Source organism: Bicyclus anynana, chromosome 24 (genome assembly GCF_947172395.1).
Source record: "Bicyclus anynana chromosome 24, ilBicAnyn1.1, whole genome shotgun sequence".
In the NCBI taxonomy this organism is placed as follows: Eukaryota; Metazoa; Arthropoda; class Insecta; order Lepidoptera; family Nymphalidae; genus Bicyclus; species Bicyclus anynana.
Window position 1 is genome coordinate 2,487,133 of NC_069106.1, and position 23,155 is coordinate 2,510,287.

Consider the following 23,155-nt stretch of genomic DNA (forward strand, 5'->3'; position numbering starts at 1 on the left):
CCGGATTCGAACCCACACCCTCCGAATCGGAGGCAGAGATATCCACTGCGCTATCACGGCTCTTATGTACGAAGTTAAAAATCATTAAAATCTGCAGGATCCATAGCCATCAGTCTGAAAGAGAGGCTTAAAATTTTTCTAGACGCAGCGCGAAATATCGTTTATCGCTATTATTATGTTATATGTGCGTGTGTGTATGTGTGTGTGTGTTGTGCGTGTGTGCACACAGACGCAATAAGTGCGTGCGTGGCAAAAACTCCACGACTTGGTTAAATATCGGACGCGTTGGGCGGGTATGGAGTCGACGCAATTATATTTTTTTTCCACTGTATTATTAAAGTCTTCGATCAGTGCGTGTAGCCAGTGATGACCTATCGATCCGAGACTTGGTCGTTTAGTATGGGCCTTATTAGAAGGCTCAAAGTCACTCAGCGGGCGATGGAGCGAGCTATGCTTAGAGTTACGTTGGAAGTGCCGCGGACTGGATTCGAACCTATGCCCTCCGAATCAAATGCAAAGGTCCTTAAACTACGACTTCAGTTGATTTATACACTAATGTATTAGATAAAACGGAAGGTACCACTGATTACAATTTCATCTAAAATCAGAGCCTCATTAGCTCAACGGTAAGAGCGGTCGGACTCATCACCGAGGGGTGGTGGTTCGATCCCCGCCCCGTTGGTCTATTGTCGTACCCACTCCTAGCACAGTCTTTTCCGACTACTTGGAGGAGAATGGGGATATTGGTCATATTAAATAAAAAAAAAGATATAGCAAATATTCTTTTAAAAAAGATTCAAAAAAATTGGTTCAAGATCGTGGAATATTCAAGTAAAATGCAAAAGTAAAACGTATTCTTTTCGCACGCTTGAGCTGGTAATTGCGTTACGAAAAATGTAATTGGGTGAGGCGAACGAACGTTGGGGAGAGCTAAAGAACTTTTTTTTCAGTCATATGTTCTACGTGTAATTGTAAAGCACACTCGTTTATTTAATTATATAATTCTATAGCATGCACAACAATAGCTATCATGTAATGCAAAATGTCATGTAATGGAGGCGATTGTAGCACGAGTGCTACAATAGCTAATTACATGCAGTGGCATACAATACTTTTTCTATGTCTATCATAAAAGATTTAAAAGATTTTTTTTTTATTCTTTACAAGTTATACCTTGACTACAATCTCACCTGATGGTAATAAACATACATACGCTACTAAAAACTCACTAGACTTCGCAATAGCCATACAATAAATATTAAAAAAAAAAAATTATGAAGTCTCCACAGCTGTCCCTATTCCTAACTTCCCCAACTGACGAGGTGAACGAACCCACGAAATGAATACGCACACACACACACAACACACGGACAAGCCGACGTACATTAACGTAGGTTAGTGCAAGACGAATTCTTAATGCGATACTTGTTCATACAATCTCTCTTTTTTTTTGTATGACTCACTCACTCTTTTAATTATTGTAAGCTTTTAAATGTCTAATTTCGTAATTTTTCTTAGGATTCAATGGAAAACGCACAACAGTTTTGTTGGAGTTACGCTTGAAATTTTGGATGGTGGTGCGGTTGCCATGCGTTTTTTTATTTCAGGAAATTGCAAAAAAATGTAGCAGTAAATTATGGTGGGATTCTATAATTCATTATAAGAACATTTAAATGACCCATTTTAGACCCAGCCGATGGACGTTGGGGTCTCAAGGTGCTAAAATTGGAAACACTAGAAAGCGCAGTGTTGGTGGACCCTTCATGTGGACTGACGATATCAAGCGAGTCGCAGGGATTCGCTGGATGCAAGCCTCAGGACCGTAATGTTTGGAAGTCCCTACAAAAGGCCTATGTCCTGCAGTGGACGTCCATGGGCTGATATGATTGATATAATGGCGATGATGAAAGGAAAGCAAGGATGCCTTACGATGGTGTAACTTGCTGATCTACCAGTTTCATTTATTTGATTTCATTTATTTATTTAAGTTACATTTTCATTATAATATTTAACACATGTCATAGATAAAATGTCATAATTATTACATACCTAACCCTGTGAGGGTGTTGTAACTACAAAGTATAAGTAAATTAACTTAACATAAGTAGAGAGGCGGATTTATTGATTTTCGGTCAAAAATTCATTTATTTTATAATATACTTTTTCAAGCAAAAAGTTTTTTAATGTTGTTAAAAACTCATTAATGTTTTCTTTTTCCTTAATGCTTTGTGGTAATATATTATATATTTTAATGCACATTTTGTGCGGGCCAGTACTGTGCATTTTTAAATTTGACTTCGGCTGTACTAAGTTCAAATTACGCGCGCTCCTTAGTTTATTTTGATGTAATGTTTCTCTGGGCACTTGTTATGTATATAAATAAATAAATAAATAAATTTTTTCGTGGCATGTCATTTAATTATTGAAAAAATTCTGGATTTTTCCTTAGAAATTTGCATGTTTCTAAGATATAGACTTGGTAAGGTAAGAACTTTTAATGATATAAAGTGGGGGTTTATCTTAGGGCTAGTACAGTTTGTACATTAACAAGCCTTGGGAACTCCAGCAGACTTTTCCGAAAATTTTTCCGAAAACTGTTCCGAAAACTATTCCGAGATAGTTCCAAAATCATCATGGCGACCCTACAGCGCAGGCTGGGGTGTCACGTAGCGAAATAGTTCACGTTTCAAAGATCAGACCCCTAAAAATCTTTTACGCACACGTATTTCGACGGTGGCGCTTTTAAAATTGTATTTTGATCATTTTCCAAAGGGGTTTTGACAGTGTATGTATGTTTATGTAAATGGAGGTGAACGACCCCTCTCCTAGGGCTTTTTGGGGTTCCTTTGATAAACGTTTGATATAATATAATGTTTCGTTGATAATGTTTGAATAGTAGTAGTGTTTTAATGATCAACTTCGCCCAGGGAAGTACCCCCTTGCTTATTTCTGTCAAACGCATAGTTGTTATACTTACTAACCATAATAGTGACATTTATATTAACATTAATTATGAATTAATTCGAACTTTGTTTTATTTTTATTATTTGTAAATTTGTAAATTAATTTGTAACATTTGTTAACTTTTGCACGCCAACTATGGCAGGATATGTGTTTAAATATAATATAAAAGACCTATGTAAATGTATACCATATTCTGGCGAAATAAATTGATTGATTGATTGATTGCTTGTTTTCTAATCTGAAGGGCAAGTAGGCATAGTATCTTTTTGTTTAGACCCCCGACGCAAAAAGAGGGGTTACGTGTTTGTCTGTTTGTTTGTCAATGTATAGAAATGACATTTGCTACCGACATGTTACGTGATCAAGATCTGTGATTCCCATACATTTTACTAGTTTTCGAAGCGTTTGCGATCGTAGAAAGAGAATTGACGTGCCATTTGGCTAAAGGGCTGACTTGAGTCAATTAATAAAATGTATTTAAAATCTAAATAAATACAAATTCCCATGATTTTAAATTACGTAAATTCGATAGTTCGCAAAATTATTCACGTTTTGGTTTACACGTTCGCTACGGAACCCTTTTCTATTCGTGATAAAACATCCTTGACATTCTATTTTTCGATAGCTGTTTATATTCATTTTGGGGTGGCTAAGTTAGGGGTAGGAAACGGTGCATATTTTTGCAAAGTTTTCGTGTTTTTTAGATTGTTAATTTACAGAGGTTTGGTAGCTAGTTTATTCATTCTTAGCCCTTAGCAGCTCAAGAGTAAGAGGGTGGATTGTATTCCCAAAGATCGTAGCTTCGAAAATCTTAGAAATAATATTAATAAATATACATAAACTTCTATAACCTCACCGACGAATAGGATCATTATCAACCCATATTCGGCTCACTGCTGAGCACGAGTCTCCTCTAAGAGTGAGAGAGATTAGGCCACTAGTCCACCACGCTGGCCCAATGAGGATTGGCAGACTTCACACACGTAGAAAATTAAGAAAATTCTCAGAGGTATGCAGGTTTCCTCGCGACGTTTTTCCTCCACCGTTTGAGACACGTGATAATTATTTTTTTAAATGTATATAACTAAAAGGAGGTGTGCGTCGGACCACATTCAAACCTATGCCCTCCGGCATCGGAGACAAAGGTCATATCTACTGAACTGTCACGTGTGATCCGTCAACTATTACTTAGTATAAAAAAAAATTGGGAATCGAATCCAAACCTCTGGCTTAGAGCGGGTTTGAACTTGGAGGTACTTGAAGTTGAGCCACGGATTGTTGGATTTACAAGACGGATGTCCTGGGTTCGATCCCCGGCTGGGCGGGTTGAGGTTTCTTAATTGGTCCAGGTCTGGCTGGTTGAAGGCTTCGGCTGTGGCTAGTTACCACCCTACCGGCATAGACGTACCGCCAAGCAATTTAGCGTTCCGGTACGATGTCGTGTAGAAACCTAGAGGGCTGTGGATTTTAATCCTACTCCTACCAAGTTAGCCCACTTCCATCATCATCATCATCAATTATCATCAATCATCATCATTGCATCATCACTTACCATCAGGTGAGATTGTAGTCAAGGGCTAATTTGTAAAGAATAAAAAAAAAGAAGCCTACTGCTAGACCAGACTTGAAAAAATTTAGAAAACCTAAACTGACGTGAGCTGGGAGTCGAACTTAGGACACCACAGCACTTCCAACTGCGCCAGAGAGGTCGTCTAAAATGATTATAATATATCTATACTAATATTATAAAGCTGAAGTGTTTGTTTGTTTGATTGAACGCGCTAATCTCAGGAACTACTGGTCCAATTTTAAAAAATCCTTGCAGTGTTAGATAGCCCATTTATCGAGGAAGGCTATAGGCTATATTTTATCCCTGTATTCCTATGGAAACGGGAACCACGCGGGTGAAACCGCGTGGCGTCAGCTAGTGTAGTATATAATAATCAATCGGGTGGTCAAGTATTCAAAGTATGTAAAGGGATACTCTCGCAGCGATATGTAATTTAAAAACCCACGAGCGTCCCAACGTCCGGTTATTGTAATTTTTTCTATGTACCGTAGTTGAATGACCGCGAGGGCAATTCATCAAACTGCAAATAATGTGGGTAAACGGAGCTGGGATGGGCCTAGATGCGACTAGGGGAGGTTCGCACCCTTGCAGCCGACTGCGCTGCATAGACGAATGAGTTTTAGACTCATTAACGTTGCCATTACTCCTTTAAACCTTTTGTACTAATTAAGTTTTATTTATTTATTGAGAAGTTTTAATTGAACCTTTAAAATAATCATTTTTGCATCCATACATTTAGTTAATAACAAATGATTAATAAGTAAGTTTACTATATTTGTATATTTTGGAACGTGGTGGTATAAACTGTAATAATATGGGTAAACGGAGCTGGGATGGGCCTAGATGCGACTAGGGGACGTTCGCACCCTTGCAGCCGACGGCGCTGCATAGACGAATGAGTTTTAGACTCATTAACATTGCTGTTATAATAATAATAATATCGTTTATTTGCAAGAATTGCCGTTCCTTACAGCATTCAACCAAATTAATAGTGTGCAAATACATGGTGAAAAAGAAAAAATACAAACAGTGAAATAAAATTAAGAAAAATATTAATACAATCAGTCACAATAACTAAATTAAATTAAATTAAATTATAAAATAAAAATAACACAAATAGTCATAATTACCAAATTAAATAAAAAAAAAAAAAATAGTTGCAATTACCATATAATATTATACAATAATTGGAATTAAAAGTAAGTACGAGTATGTCATTAAAGTTTTAATTATACCTTTAAAATAATGATTTTTGCGTCTATACATTTAGTTAATAACAAATGATTAATAAGTAAGTTTACTATAATTGTATATTTTGGAACGTGGTGGTATAAACTGTAATAATATGGGTAAACGGTGCTGGGATGGGCCTAGATGCGACTAGGGAAGTTTCGTACCCTTGTAGATAGACCGATGGCGAACATAGGCGAACGTACATACTACTGTTACTCCTTTAAACCTTTTGTACTAATTAAGTTTTATTTATTTATTGGGAAGTTTTAATTAAACCTTTAAAATAATGATTTTTGCGTCTATACATTTAGTTAATAACAATTGATTAATAAGTGAGTTTACTATATTTGTATATTTTGGAACGTGGTGGTATAAACTGTAATAATATGGGTAAACGGTGCTGGGATGGGCCTAGATGCGACTAGGGGAGGTTCGCACCCTTGCAGCCGACTGCGCTGCATAGACGAATGAGTTTTAGACTCATTAACTCCTTTAAACCTTTTGTACTAATTAAGTTTTAGTTATTTATTGAAAAGTTTTAATTAAACCTTTAAAATAAAGATTTTTTGCACTTACATATTAAGTTACTGTACAATTGATTATTAAGTGAGATAACTATAATTGTATATTTTAGAGCGTGGTGGTATAAACTACAATAATGTGGCCAAGCGGAGCTGGGATGTGACTAGATGTGACTAGGGAAGTTTCGCACCCTTGTAGATAGACCGATGGCTACTAGGGTGCGAAAGACTAGACTAGACTTATTAACATTGAAAATACTCCTTCAAATCTTTTGTACTAATTTCATCATCATCATCTCACTCACAGTTGAGCTCGAGTCTCCTCTCAGAATGAGAAGGGTTAGGCCAATAGTCTACCACGCTGTTAATAAATGTAATTTTTATATAATTCAGAGCCTGGTATACAATACAAACTGCAAAATAGGGGAGTTTTGCACCCTAGCATGCGACCGCGCAGAATAGACGTGTGTTTGGCCTCCGTAAAAATGTCGTAGTTCCTTAAAAAGTAACTATAGTAAAGTAAAGGTCATTATTTAGCTATTATAATATAATTTCATGTAGTTTTTATTATTATTTGCAATGATTAAGTAAATGGTAAATGTTATAAATGTGTGAGTGAGTGATGCAAAATGTTATGATACTAAATAAACTGAGCTAGGATAATTATGCAAACCTCTCTTTAACAAGGGAAGAATTGCACCCTAAGACAAAGTATTTTTTTTTTATTCTTTTCAACTTAGACCTTGACTACACAATCTCACCTGATGGTAAATAATCTAAGTTAGAAGCGGGTTCTCTGTTAGGCGTAGGATTAAAATCCACATCCATTTCGATTTCAACACGACATCGTACCGGAAACGCTGAGCGGTACGGTTTTGCCGGTACTAACTAGTCACGGCCAAAGCCTTCCGCCAGCCAAATCTATACTAATATTATAAAGCTGAAGAGTTTGTTTGTTTGTCTGTTTGAACGCGCTAATCTCAGAAACTACTGGTCCGGTTTGAAAAATTCTTTCAGTGTTAGATAGCCCATTTATTGAGGAAGGCTATAGAATATATATTATCCCCGTATTCATACGGAAACGTGAACCACGCGGGTAAAACCGCGCGGCGTCAGCTTGTACATAAATAAAATAAGACCTTAAATGATTATGATACACATAAGCAAGTTAAATAAAAGCTACAAAGCGCTGCAGCTTGTCTATGAAGCGCTTTACGCTGCAGGGTGGCGCGCTACCCTATCTATACGTGGGGTGGCGATTGGTGGAGCGGTTCACTGAAATGGTACCCTTTGTGGTGGAACAACAAAACTCCATTTTTGCGTTGATCCACGGCCGGGGTCAGTGACCGCTGAATAGCTTAGATGCAGGTGGAAGTAATTAGCCCTAGATGCTAATGTAATGAGTACGACTCGAAAATGTGGTACTAATGTGTGTGTCTATGGCTCAGATCAATTATAGAAGGACCTTGTCTGTCATTTTCTGAGAAAAACGAGCTTAGATTTTGTATATATCTTATTACTAAACTAGAAGTTTCTGCCCGTTTTTTACACAATTCAATTACACAAAAAGGTATTTTTACCGAGCTCTTTAACCGACGAACACAATAACTATTTAACATTGATTCTATAGAGACAGTTTTTATAATAGCATTAGATCGTTGATCATATACTTTGACAGAAAAGTAAGTTCTAGTGAGGCAGGTCCTATACAATAATTGGTCTGAGGTCTATAGCAATGATAATCTATCTATATCTATATCTATCTATCTATCTATCTATCTATATCTTCTATCTTGTATATTCTATCTAAGAATAAGAGAATTAGCACTAAAGAGATGTTCGACACAGCGGAGGATGTTAAGGAGTGATTAACCCGACCCGAATATTCGAACCCAGGACATAGTGATCCAAAACCACTAGACTAACAAGGTGATGTATTTGGTACCTAACCTAATAAGATTAAGTATACTCTACATTTCTACAAGCATCTTTAAGCAGTGATGAAAAGATTTACCCAACGAAAAAAACCAATGCAAAAAAATCGGTTGTCTGTAAAGACGGGGTTTACTGACGATAGTTGAACGTGACAACGTCAGAAAATACTGATGGAATGGTTGCGTTTTTCAAAAGAAAATTTCAATTAATGAATTTAAAACAATAAATAAATAAAATACTGTTCGTTTTTCTAAAATACTGTTTAATAATCTTCATAGACCAGAATATATTTTATTTCTTGTAAAAAAAGTTGGCAACCCTAGAGCGAGGGAACGACGCATGACGACAATTTTACAGCCGGCTCCATTGAATTAAAAGAAGTTGTCACGTCAAAAATTGCAGACGACAGGTAGTGTGAAAATAAATGGAAGTATTTTCAGATATTACGTAAGAATTAATAGAATACTTTTATTCAATTCCAAATATTAGGGGAGGTATGAAAGAATAAAAGAATCGGGATTCCAAAGGATCTGCCGGACCCTCGGATAGGTTAGTGTGAAAACCCCTTTGATGAATTCATCTATGGACTCTTTATTTGGGGAAAACTGTTTAAAGTAAGACTTAAATAGAAATTTAAAATACTTAGGCTATATTTCTTTCCAATATTTTATTATTTTTTAGGGTTCCGAACTAACGTCCAAATATAAAATGGATATTTTAAAGTTATATACATTTTCTAACCAGGCCTGATCAAGGGAGCATTCGGACAACTGAGAGGAGATTCCTCTCAGAATGAGAGGGTTTAGTCCTATAGTCCACTACGCTGGCCCAATGAGGATTGGCAGACTTAGCATATAGCTTACTTTCGACGATCGCTAACGCTTCGAAAACTAGAAAAAATTAAGGGAATGATAGATAGATCTTGATCACGTGAGCTGTCAATAGCAAATGTCATTCTCATACATCTTTCTAGTTTTCGAAGCGTTAGCGATCGTAGAAAGAGAATCGACGTGCCACTTGGCTAGGGGGGCAGGTATGCAGGTTTCCACACGATGTTTTTCCTTTGCACTGTTTAAGACTACGAATAGAAAGAAGGTAGAGGTCATATCCTCAACTATCACGGCTCAAAATATCTAAATAAATGTACATGTGAATAATAAAACTATATAAAATAATAATAGGTCTATATAAAGACCGTACAGTTACATTATCCCCGTATAAAAATCTCGCGGCGCGGGTATTTGACCGTGTTGCAAAAAGACGAGTGCCCATCCGCCACCTGCCGCACAAAAACCTCCCCGGGCCGGTTCTGTGCTGATTTAATGACAGCTTCTTATTTTTATTGCGATTTTTAGTCTATGCCCGGTTTGTCTATGGCGCATTTTTGTGCGCCCGTTCGCCTCCGAGGATTTTATAAGACGTTAAAAAGAATACAACTTGTTTATGGTTGCTGCGCGGTTGCTTTTTTTTTTTAATTTCAACAGTTAGTGAATCGTGGATTTTTAATCATTTCTTAGAAGAAGCTTTGTAAGAAGGTGGGCTCTGTACATAAGTATTTTATAATTTATGGACTTAAAAACAATATAACATTTTTCTCTTAACAGTTAGGCAGTCTTTTTTAACCAAATAGGTACATAATGGAGTAATATATGCATACTAAGTAGTAAGGTGTTCGGTTTTAGATTCCTAGGTTCAAGTAGGTAGGTACCTTCCTACAAAAATCAAAACAAATAGTTATTATAGCAGAGGAGTTCGTTTGTTTTGTTTGTTTTTAATATCTATAAAAAATTTCTAACAAAATTTGGAGAATTGTTTAAGCGGCTAAAAACTATGTTTATCGCCGATTAGTTGCTTGCGTAACTGTCAAACCGAAGCTTGACTACATAATAATACATTAACAGATTTATGTAAAAAATAACAATGCCGACATAAAAATGACCCAAATCAAATAAGACTCAAAAAAACGTTCCCAATCGATACATAAAAGGCACCCAGTTACATCGATTGACCAATACACGTTCAGAAACTAAATATCGAAAAAAAAACACCAGGCCTGCTTGAATTTAGAATCCCGAAACCAGAACACGTAACACGCACACACATAAAACATCCGACCTACCTCAACCGTTCGAAAAAACGTTACATAAAATATTCGTGTCGTTCTATTTTTGAAATTCGAATCCAATGTAAATAAAACGCTTGATGTGGCTTTTGTTTGTGTGCGTGTTATTATAGTCGCATCAAGATTTTTAAAATAAAACTGCTAGGGTTCCGTATTATACGAAATAAACGTTTGTATAGATGTAGGAGTCATATATACATTTTGAGGTCGTAGCTACATATCTATAATCTCTTCCTCAGTATATCACTAAGCTATTAATAAGAACCAGCCCTTAGGTACCTCCAGGACTAAAAAGAAACCTAGGAAAGATAAATTAAAATATGCCCAAAGTGGAATCCATCTAAAAACTTGATTAAGTTTTTAGATGGATTCCACTTTGGGCACTTTAAAGTTACATATTAGGTATGTACTACTGTAATAGTTGCCTTAATTTATATTGGCGGACGAACGCCCACCCTCTCGGATTATATCTCGTCCACGTCGAATTTAGTTTTTCAGAATTATGACTTTTCTAGGGTAAAAGTAGCCTAAATGTTACTCATGGGCCTCCTCTACCCTCTAGTGACAGTCATTAAAATCGGTTGAGCCGTTTCAGAGATTGACAAACCCATTAAAATCGGTTCAGCCATTTCAGAGATTGACAAACCCATTTTAATCGGTTCAGCCATTTCAGAGATTAGCCCGGACAAAAAGAAAGCCCCATCAATCAAAATAACTCATAACAAATAAATAATTCCCATAATAATACACTCAACACATAAAAACATAATCTCACGGCCATAGAAGTGCATCACTAGTTAGCAAGCCATAAAAATTCACGACCACGCGTTTTTTGAAACGATTCGCAATTCACATTCGGTGCGAAACTCCAAAGATAATTCTCGCTTCACACATACAAAATAGACTCACACGCCGAAATTCCGAAATGCAAAAGATGGCAAAGAATGAGCTAATCGGTATTCGGGAGTCATCATACAATAATCTACAAGTTGGAAAGAGTTGGCTATATTTTTCGCAACTCCGCCACGGCCAAAATGCGGCCGATAAAGAATGACGTTTCTAAGGACATTGACCTTCAGGCCGAGCGCAGTTTGGACTTCGAACATTATATATTTTTTTTTGGTTTCGTTTTAAAATTCATGCAGCCCTTTTTTGTTGGAGAAGTTATTTTTATTTAAAGACGGTATATAATTTTGAGACTTAAATAAATATTTAGGTAGGTAGGTTAATGTCATCAGTAGTTTTGTATGGTTATAAAAAAATTCACTGTAACTGGTTTTCGAGTCTTAATTTAAAATTCTTCTTTAAATTTAAATTTCTTTATATTTTGTTACTCTAGTTTATCCAAATTCACACTAATAAGTACCTACATGTCTTACTATAATTCGAAGCTTTAGTTCCTAGTATTTTGACAAGCTTTTGTATATATCTAGGTACTTATAGATACAAAATCATGTGTCGCCTATGACAGATATTTTTGTCTATACTAAGTAATATTATAATCTACTAAACCGATTTGGAAAATTATTTGACCACTAGAAAGCCACGTTATTTGTGAGTGTCATGGGCTGTATGTTATCCTCGTATTCTCACGGGAACGGGAACTACGCGTCAAAATAATCTTTTTAACATAAAAATGGAACCGATATTAAGGACATTTTTCAGTTAATTTGATTTAAAAAAAAATTCTAAACCGATTTTCATGAAAATGATATAGCACCAATCTGTAAGTAAATGTGCTCTAAAAAAAAATTCAAAATTTGTTAATAAAGGACGAAGTTATGAGGTAACAAACATAAAATAAAAACATACGCTTCGAATTGAGAACCGCAATGGAGTAGCTTTATGAATATAAATTCTAATAAAAGAGAAGTGTGCCCTATTCATCAACATCATCATCATCATGTCAGCCGATGGACATCCACTGCAGGATATAGGCCTTTTGTAGGGACTTCCAAACATCACCAATTGGGACCATTATTTTAGAGGTGTCACTTATGGAAAAGTTCGCGTTTACAAGTCTTTTCTATTGTTAATAAGTTTTCTATGGTCACAACGATGTCGGTGATCCCCCCCCCCCCGCGCTTGTCGGCCATTCGTCGTTATTTCGCGGATAAAAAGCGCGCGCGAGTCGACGGACGACTTCAAGGCCGCGACGAATTCGCCGGCGACGAGCGACGACTAGCGCGACGAAAGCGAAGTCACATAACTCATAAACACCAGGTTTTCCATCTGGAAGGCAAGATAACCAACTTAGCCCGTGACTTTGTCCGCGAAAAAATCGATGTAAACTTTCTTTGTACGTGAGTCGGCCTCCATGGCGCAATGGTGTGCGTAGTGGATTTTCAAGGCGGAGGTCCTGGGTTCGATCACCGGCTGGACAAATTGAGGTTTTCTTATTTGGTCCAGGTCTGGCTGGTGGGAGGCTTGAGCCGTGGCTAGTTACAACCCTACCGACAAAGACGTACCGCCAAGCGATTTAGCGTTCCGGTACGATGTCGTGAAGAAATAGAAATGGGTGTGGATTTTCATCCTTCTCTGAACAAGTTGGCACGCTTCCATCTTAGATTGCATCATCAGGTGAGATTGTAGTCAAGGCTAACTTGTAAATAATAAAAAAAAACCTTTCAAGATAGATATACATATACAGCTTCCAAAAAGAAGGAGGTTCTATGTTAGTATTTTTAAGCTAAGCTGTTTCACTCATGTTTCAATACAACAAATCCCTTACAAACGTTTGACAGAAATATTACTCAACAATTAGTTTGGCGTTTAGTACATCAAGTAACATTGTGACGTCACAAAATGGACGACGTTTCTGACGTTTGGAAAAATTTAAAAATACATGATTTTTAAATTAAGTTTTATAAGAAATCCTTATCTTTTATTAATTAATTTCGATTTATTTCGAAACCTTATTCCATGTAGTATTCTAAATTAATATTGTTTATATTAATTTTGATATGAGTCAACTACCCTATTGTGATTACCGTATGTATGTCAGTCCGTCTGTATCATTTTCACGTCTAAACGTCTTTATTAATTGTTTTAATGTTTTAATTTATTACTGTATTTTTGTGTGCAATAAAGTATTTCTTCTTCTTCTTCTAAACAGCCGAACCGATTTAGATGAATTTAGGTTACTAACAAAGAGCAAATTATTCAATGTCTGCGTCCTACCAATCTTAATCTATGGAAGTCAAACATGGGCCATAACGAAAAACATAGCCAATAGACTTACCATTTGCCAACGAGCAATGGAGAGGAGCATGTTAGGAGTAAAAAGAGCAGATAGAATAAGAAACAGTAATATTAGGAAAAAGACCAAAATACAGGATGTGACCTTAAAAGTAAAAAGGCTAAAATGGAAGTGGTCGGGACACATGATCAGAGGAAAGGACAAGTGGAGCAAAATAATTACACAGTGGTATCCAAGAGAAGGGAAAAGGAACAGAGGAAGGCAACAAAAAAGATGGGAAGATGATATCAGACAGGTTGCTGGGAAAACCTGGACTAGAGTAGCCAGAGAAAGAACTGAATGGAGAAGGTTGGAGGAGGCCTTTGCCGATTGGCAAACGGACCTACAGAAAGTAAATAAAAACGAAATATACGAAAAATTTTAAATGTATAAACGATATAGTATTTAAATGTATGTAATATTTTGTATTGTATATACTATTGTAAGATATCCTTAATAAGGTCCGAATAAAAGGCTTATTTATTTTTTATTTTTTTTAGGTTACTTCTAAAGCTTAAATCCCATATAAACCCATGGCTCCTGCGTGCTTTAGAGGATAAAAAAACAGAATTTGACGCGGAATGAGTTGTGACGCTCACGTTGCGTGTCGTTAATTGAAAAATTTGAAAACATGGGTTAGCTCAGTTTGTGGAGTGGTGGGTGAATGCGTCGGCGCATGCATTTTGTGGTGACGTGGATTGAACTCGGCTTAACAAAAGATCGGTTAATGTACCTACCACACTTTTTACTTTAATACTAGCAATAACAGCAGGGCTGTGTAACAGTTTGCGGGGATGTGTATCTATTTTCATTCCAAATTTCAGCCAAATCTCTTCAGTGGTAGCGGCGTTAAAGAGTAACAAACATTCAAACATCCATACAAACTTTCACGTTTATAATATTAGTAGGATAATCATTCCAAATTTCAGCTAAATCGGTTTAGTAGTTGCAGTGTAAAGTAAGATAGGTAGATGAAGCGTGAAAGAGTGACAAACATTCACACTTACACACAAACTTTCGGCTTAATAATAAGTGTATGTATGCAATAAATTTAAAATCGCAACTATCCACGCAATCGGTAATACAACCGATTTAATTTTCAACCAGCGTGTCTACTCACAAGATTCTGGTAAACCGATTACCGTATGTTACATGCAAATAGGTGCAGTATTTTGCATTCAGTTGGACACACGGACAAACGCATCAGCTGTCGAACGCATAAATTTGGGCTGAATTTAAAGTGATTGGGTTTATCCCAACGATTTTCCCACGTGGCGTGGCGACTAGTAGCCAATTCACTAACTTTGACGTATTTTTGTAGATTAAGTTTACCGACTAGACTCATCATCATCATTATTAGCGACCCACATTCAGCTCACTGTTGAGCACGAGTCTATCTCAGAATGAGAGGGCTTAGGTCAAATAGTCCACCACGCGGACTGGATTCGAACTTACACCCCCGGTATCGTAAGCAGAGGTTATATCTACTGAGCTAACACGGCTCTCTCACGTTCTGCAGGCTAATTCACTATCTTTGACGTATGCTAGTTGACATATACGAAATTGAGATTCTATGTAACAAATGTCATCCGATGCTTACTGGTGGATATCACATAGTAGGTAGATGACATTTTGTCAATTGATTTGATGTTTATTTTAATAGGTTGATAATAAAGACCAAAGTAGTGAATAGGCCAGCTGATCGTTGTTTGACTGGTACCTACTTATAAGTACAATTTTTAAAAATAATCTTAAGTAACTACAACATTATACTACAAATAAAACAATAATTTATGATAAAAGTTCTCAAAATTAAAATAAATAAAACAAAATATGCCGCAGTGCTAACAATAAACTCGAGACATTCAAAAACTCAAGGTTGCTTTTCCAAAAATAAGTACCTATATATAAAACAAAATTATTAAAATACAAAATACATACTGCCTTGTTTATTGAATTTTTTAAAAAAAAATAATGTCTTGGGCTTGATGTAAGGATTTTTATAATAACATTCGGATCTGGTAGCGATATTTTATTATCATGTTTTTATAATTCAACATTATGACTTTCGAATTCGTCTCTATCTCTGTCTATCCGTTTCGAAAGAGCTTGTAAACTAAGCCTATTTGAAATAAATGAATTTTGAATTTGACTTTTGACTTATTCTGTGTATCATGTTAGATCAAATTTAGAGAGAGATAAATAAGATGTTTTTATAATTTTACATTTCCAACTTGCAACTAGTAGTAGTGAGCCGTGATAGCCCAGTGAATATGACCTCTGCCGATGACGATTCCGGAGGGTGTGGGTTCGAATCTGGTCCGGGGCATGCACCTCCAACTTTTCAGTTGTGTGCATTTTAAGAAATTAAATATCACGTGTCTCGAACTGTGAAGGAAAAACATCGTGAGGAAACCTGCATACCAGAGAATTTTCTCAAGCAATGCTCTGTCAGGGCATTGCTAAAGTTGCTGTTATTTCAAGCATAGCTTCCTCTATCGGCAATCGGTGTAACTTTTGCCTTTTTCTCATGTGAAAAAAATTTTTTTTTTTTTTTTTTTTGTTGGTTTTATCTGCAATCAGTCGACAGACTATAAGCGGATTAGTGGTAGGAAAGCATGGCGTTGGCAGAACTGGGGACCACTGTCCTCAAGTCTGCATTGTATCGAGCACGTCTGCCCGTTTTAATCTTTTAACTCTGTCAGCAGTCAACAGCCCACAAGCTAGTGGGTTTGGATGTTTCAACAAGCGTGTCCGATGTTGCATTTTGTGCTTCTTTATCTCTTCCTGAATTGTTGGTATTTCTAAGTATTGGTGTATTTCAGTGTTGCGTGAGTACCAGGGCGCATTAGCAATTGTTCTTAATATTCTATTCTGGGCTCTTTGGATGACTAGAGTGTTGGATGTGCTAGCGGTAGACCAGATCTGAATTCCATAGAGCCAAATAGGTTTCAGAATAGTGCAATACACTAGCAATTTATTGTTGAGAGACAATACAGACTGCCTGCCTAGGAGCCAGAGTAAGTTTCTAAAGCGGTTATTAAGGTCGTCGCGCTTATTTTTAATGTGATCCTTCCATGTGAGACGTCGGTCTAAGTAAAATCCTAAGTACTTCACGCATGTAGTTTGTGGTAATGTTTCTTTGTCAAGATTAACTGCCGGACAATCTCCTGATCTTAGAGTGAAGGTAATGTGCTGGGATTTAGATGCGCTAGGCTTAATTCGCCACTTTTTAAGCCATTTATTAGTCACGTCAAGCTGTTTCTGTAGTTGTCTACTTGCTATAGTCGCATCATTACTGCAAGAAAGAAAGGCAGCATCGTCAGCAAATGTAGCAACAGTAACATTCGATGAGAGGGGTAAGTCGCATGTAAAGATATTATACAGCACAGGACCTAAAACGGAACCTTGTGGCACTCCAGCAGTACACCTGTAGAAACCAGACCTCGCATCTTGTTCCTTTACTTGAAAGAATCTATCTTTTAAGTATGACTCTAATATAGGGAACATGGAATGAGGTAAGAGTTTTTTAATCTTGCATAGAAGCCCTTTGTGCCAAACTTTATCAAATGCCTGTTGAATGTCAAGAAAGGCTGCAGAGCAATATTCTTTTCTTTCAAGGCATTGCCGAATAGTATCATACACTCTATGGACCTGTTCCACCGTAGAGTGTTCCTGACGAAAGCCAAATTGATGCTCAGGTATAATACAGCATTCCTCAAGGTTAGTTTTCAGTCTTGCCAAGAAAACTCTTTCCCATAGTTTGGATAATACCGGCGTAAGGCTTATCGGGCGGTAAGAAGACGTTTCTTCAACAGGTTTTCCAGGCTTGGGTATCATAATCACTTGTGATACTTTCCATGTGTCAGGAAAGTGGCATATTCTAAATGTAGCGTTAAACAGGTTAGCAAGGAATATCAAGCACTTTTTGGGTAACTCTTTTAGTACTCCAGGTGTTATAAGATCGAAACCAGGGGCTTTCTTACTGTCTAACAGAGCAATTAATTTTCCAATTTCCTTTGGAGATGTCGGTTTAATGGGTAAGCAAAGTTGCAGATCCTGGGCTAGGATAGTATCGATATCAGGGTCATCAGGGTCTTGGTGTTCGTTAGGCCGAAATACACTTTGCAGATGTACTGCAAACACTTCCGCTTTCTCTTCGTCAGTACGCGCCCATGTCGTTCCAGTTCTGATCGGTGGAAGGTGTTTTTGGGGGTTTGCTAAAGAGTTTTTGGTGGCCTTCCACAATGAGTGATCCCCTATACCTGTAGGCGACATTTGTTCTAGGTTATTTTTAGAGATTTCATTGTTAGTCGTTTTAAGGATCTCTTTAAGTTCTTTGGCAGCGCAGTTAAAAAGTGTTCTGTCACTTTGATTTCGCGAAGTTTGCCAGCTGCGCCGAAGTCTTCTTTTTTCCTGAATTTTGCTCCTAATATCCGAGGGAAGCCATATACCAGCTTTGGCTTTAGATCTAATATCCGGTGTGCTTAACCAGGCCGCAACTTGAATTGCATTGGTTATGTATACACATGCATCGTTAACCTCCTCAGCAGTTTTAAGGGGTACCTGTAGATTGATTTCCCGTTCAAGATGATCGCGGAATGATTCCCAATCAGTTCTTGAGTTGTGCAGACGTTCTGAATTATCTGTGGTTTTGAGGATTGTAGAACTAATTTCCATAATTACCGGGGTATGGTCGGATGAACCGTCAAGGCTAGATTCAATAGCTGTGTATAAATGGCCAATGTTTTTGGTGATGAAAAAGTCAAGTAAATCTGGTTTTTTCTTGGGATCTTTAGGCCAGTATGTAGGTTTACCTGTCGATTGTGATTGAAGATGGTTAATATCAATGCTCATCTTCAGTTCACGACCCCGTGAGTGAGTATATCTCGAACCCCAATAGGTGTTCTTGGCGTTCCAATCACCTCCACTCAAAAAACGGTTTCCTAGCGTTTTGAAGTAGTTAGAAAACATAGCCGCGTTGATGCTATGTCGAGGTGGGCAATACGTAGCTGATATGGTAATGTAACCAGAACGATCTTTAACTTTGATGGTCGTTGCTTGCAAATGATCCGTTACATAGGGCTCCAGCTGGCAGTGTTTTAGATGTTGTCTGATGATAATTGCAGTTCCAGCATGAGCAGTACCATCTGGGTGAGGAGTCAGATAAGTGCAAAAACGAGGTATATGGAAAAAGCTCCTTTCTGTGACATGTGATTCCGAAATGAGCACAATATCTAAGTTATTTGCTGCTATCAAAGCCTCCAACTCATCCTTTCTACCGGAAAGACCGTTAATATTCCATATCGCAATGCGTAGGGAAGTCATTTTTGCATTTGAGTGACGAGTGTTGTTATAAGGCCCATGAGGGTGCTTATTTGTTGTAATAAAGAGTCGATCTTTTTGTTTTGTTCCGCGAGTATGTTTTCTAATGAAGTCGTTATTGGTAAATCTGTGTTTTGATTGGTATCCTTTGTTGATGGGTGGGTGGAAGCTACTTGGGCATATGTCTGACTATGCGTGTGAGATTGTTTTGGTATTGTAGGAGCCGACTTTGCTTCTTGTTTCTTGTTTTCTGATTGATTTGGCAACTGGGGTCCTCTATTACCTTGTGTTTTCCTCGATAGTATTTCCTTATAGACCTGACAGCCTTTATAATTGGCGGGATGGTCAAGGAAACACAGCGCGCACTTTGCAGGTGTATTTCTTTCTTTTTTAAAAAAAAAATAAAATTAAAAAGCGAGAAAAAAAAAAAAAATTAAAAAGCGAGAATTTAAAAAACAATTGGCGTGAAAGTGTACACACTTGATTTTTTTCAGAAAATAATTGTAAATTTGTGACCGTAACTTACTTAGTTTTCAACATTAATTGTTATTGGTGTCTTCATCTAGTGAGAACTTGGAGATGGATGAAATTTTCAATCTGTTACCATCAAAGTCCAGACGCATTTACTTAAATACTTACCTACGAAAAATTTAATAAGTGAAGAAAACAACAACGAATGGATTCACTTACGAAAGGAGTTTTTTAAACTATTATCTCCCACGTTTACCACACATACTCATTATTCATCTTCACAGTAGTCGGAAATTATGTTACCGGGTAAAAGTTTCCTCCCTAATATCCAAAATTGTAGACTTTGTACATTTAATTTTCAATTAAAATAAATCATTGAATATTGAACTAAACTATTTTATTTTCTCGCAATCGTAGTGAAAAGCAGAGTGCAACACGTGGGGCTAAACCCATTATAAACTCGGTTTCTATTTAGGTGGCCCGAGACGTAAACCTCGTATATAATGGGTCTTTTTAGCCCCTTGTATAACAATCTACTATTACGAGGAAGTTTTTTACGTGTAATTTAATATTGTTTTCCATAAGTTACTCACATAAAAATCTGAAAACAAGTAAAATTGTGACATATACAAAAATACAATGCCCGTTTTGGTCAGAACAAAACTCGACAAAACCTGATAAAGCGAGGCAACGAGTTAAAAATGTACAACCATGACCTATCTCAAAGTGCAACGCGCAAAAAACGGTGTCAGCGACACGCGACACGCACACATACACACACACACACAAGCGCATCGGAACGGGATCCGCGGACATCATGCGCGGGCGCATTCAATTATGCACACGGTATTGAATCTTAAGATATAGATCAGATATGACAGATCGCTTCGCTAGAAATTATTATTATGTGGGTCCGCTTGGAATTATGTTTCAGGTTTTTAAGTATTAAATAGATTAGCATAGGTAAGTTGACTTTTTGCCTCGTTGTTTAGCCTATGTGGCTTTAAAACATGCACCGCCTTCAAAGATCAGAAGGTAGCACATACGACGTCATTTTTCGCTTTTTAGTTTATTTTTTTGATTTTAAAGTTGGTTAAATTTTTTTGTTAAACTGATTTTATTTTTATGTTTTTAGTGTGTCCTAGCATAATGAACGCCACAGTACGGGTAATTTCGTTATTTTTATTTTAACACAAAATTACTGAGCCAATTTTCATGAAAATTAAATGAACCAATCTGGAAATAAGTAACTTATAACTATACAAATCATGCCCACGTGTTATTTGTTATTCTTTACAAGTTATCCCTTGACTACAATCTCACCTGATGGTAAGTGATGATGCAGTCTAAGATGGAAGCGAGCTAACTGAAGAAGGAGGATGAAAATCCACACCCCTTTCGGTTTCTACATGGCATCGTACCGGAACGCTAAATCGCTTGGCAGTACGTCTTTGTCGGAAGGGTGGTAAGTAGCCACGGCTGAAGCCTCCCACCAGCCAGACCTGGACTAATTAAGAAGATCTCAATCTGCCCAGCTGGGGATCGAACCCAGGATCTCCGTTTTGTAAACCCACCGCGCATACCACTGCGCCAAGGAGACTGTCAAATGGTGACACGTGGAATGGTGGCAAGAATACTGGCTGCATTTCCGCGCTGGACAGCCAGGCTGATCCTTTGCGCAAAAAATGAGCCAGCCCTTCTGTCACCAGTCGAGGCAACTAGGCGCGGTGAAATGATTCGGTAAATTTTTTTGGCACTGCGACTCCATGGCCCAAGGGTCTCCAAGGCAAAAGGTACAAATATGTAACTCTCTGACAGAAAGGCATACTTGAGCCACTTACCGGTTTCAGCTTTTTCTGCTGCGGCTCCCGGTCTTGATTCTGTCTCCCTGATATGACACGGTGCTAATGTGTCGACGCATGTAACGTCCCACATTAGGGCCCGCCCCATTTCCCAGGAAACCTGGAACCTGGTTCGAATCCTGGAACGGTTAATGGAATACCTGATGAGGTTTTCTGTCTGTCTATTATGATATCGTTATCAACCGATATTCGGCTCACTGCTGAGATCGCGTTTCCTCTCAGAATGAAAGGGCTAGGCCTTAGTCCACCACGCTCCGCATTGGGCCAGCGTGGTGGACTAAGGCCTAACCTCTCTCATTCTGAGAGGAGACTCGAGCTCAGCAGTGAGCCGTATATGGGTTAATAAAGATGATGAGAGTCAAGTATATCTCGAGATGTTACCCCGTGTGGAGCGCGCGCCGAAATGCAGTTTCGGTGCCCGGCCCGCCAAGGCCGCCTCAGTTCCTCCGCAGCGCTCGTTCATCGACATTTTATTGTACGTTCATACGATTTACCTGTGGCGTGCAAAAGCATTCTAACTAGAGTAGGCACTGTACCTACCTACATAGAAATTGTATAAAATGGAATTTACTTTCTCTAATACATTTTTGTAATGCATTCTCAAAGTAAGCAATGCGTTTTCAATATTTTTTAAGGTAAGTACAGGACTGTTCCCTGATAGCCCAGTGGAAAACCTCTGTCTTCGATTCGGAGAGCGTAGGTTCAAATCTGGTCCGGGGCATGCATCCTCAACTATGTGCATTTTAAGAAATTAAATAAGTAACGCGTCTTAAACGGTGAAGGAAAATCATCGTGAGGAAACCTTCATACCTGAGAATTTTCTTAATTCTCAGCGTGTCATGAAGTTATGAAGTCTGCCAATCCGCATTGGGCCAGCCAATCCAATGAGACAGTTGGTAATGACGTAACCACCAGTTTATGTATGTTTTTTACAATGACAGCCTTATAACTTACTCGTTTAAATAAGTAAATCGCAGTGATCAAATTTTTTCTATTTAAAATGTACTGGCTGTTTTTTTTTCTGATTGTGTAAGTGTCATAGACTCCTTATGGGAGCTCAGCGGCGTCACCGGGGGGTTTGGGCGAGCGCAGAAGCATCGCCTGATGGGGCCCGAAGGCAGAAGCAGAGTAGATGGGCGGAACGACTCTCTAAGGGCGTCTCCTCTGAGATTCGGACCTCGGCTCAGAGGGCCGTTCGGGAAGGGTGTTTTGGCCTGAGTGTATCAGTCTGGACGCCCCCGAGATCGTGAGATATCGGGGACGTCGTCTTCGCCGACGAAGACGCTGTGTAGCTTGTGTTTGTGTTACCTGGGAAGCATTGTCGTTCGTTATGTCATCGTCAGGATCGTAAAGGACATTTTTTGGGCGTCTAGATCTACAATCTGCGTTGGTACCGGGGATGTAGCATGTGTTTGCTCGAATATGGCTGCATATATCGATTTAGGTAGGGTGTCAACAGGGTGGTCTTCTTTGTCCTGCCCTTTTCAGTCTCGTGATAGATCAATGTGTAGGCTATTTATTGATTTGTTTGTCCGCCCCTTGAATAACCCCAAATTATATTTAGCATTTGGAAAACATAATTAATTAAATTACATAGGTTAAAAATGTCAAAGTCAAGAGACGTCAAATAATAATTCCACTCCAACGGCTTATGTAACACGGCACCTAAATGGTATCATCTATTTGTTCAATTATGGGACCTGAATAGCTTGTATGAACTTGGCATGGAGTCTCTGTCACACCGTTCTCTTCAATACGTATAAATAAAATTGACATGTCTATTTGTGATTACAACAAAACTGCGTTTTATCAACTGCTTATAGTTATTTTCAGGACACTGAAACATAATAAACTTTTTTAATATGTTTGTCTGTCTGCTTATCCGGAATAATTTGTGTAAAGGCTGAACCGATT

At 37.8% G+C, this 23,155-nt stretch overlaps 1 protein-coding gene across 1 annotated transcript in view; it reads right to left on the reverse strand.

Moving 5' to 3' along the window:
* The window catches only part of LOC112043978 (uncharacterized), a 39,418-nt gene extending 18,063 nt beyond the window's left edge, over window positions 1-21,355 (reverse strand). Inside the window, exon 1 of the mRNA XM_052888955.1 lies at window positions 21,221-21,355. Within this exon, the coding sequence (XP_052744915.1) occupies window positions 21,221-21,329 (109 nt within the window). The 5' untranslated portion in view covers window positions 21,330-21,355. The remainder of the gene's footprint in view (window positions 1-21,220) is intronic.
* Window positions 21,356-23,155: the final 1,800 nt, after the last annotated feature.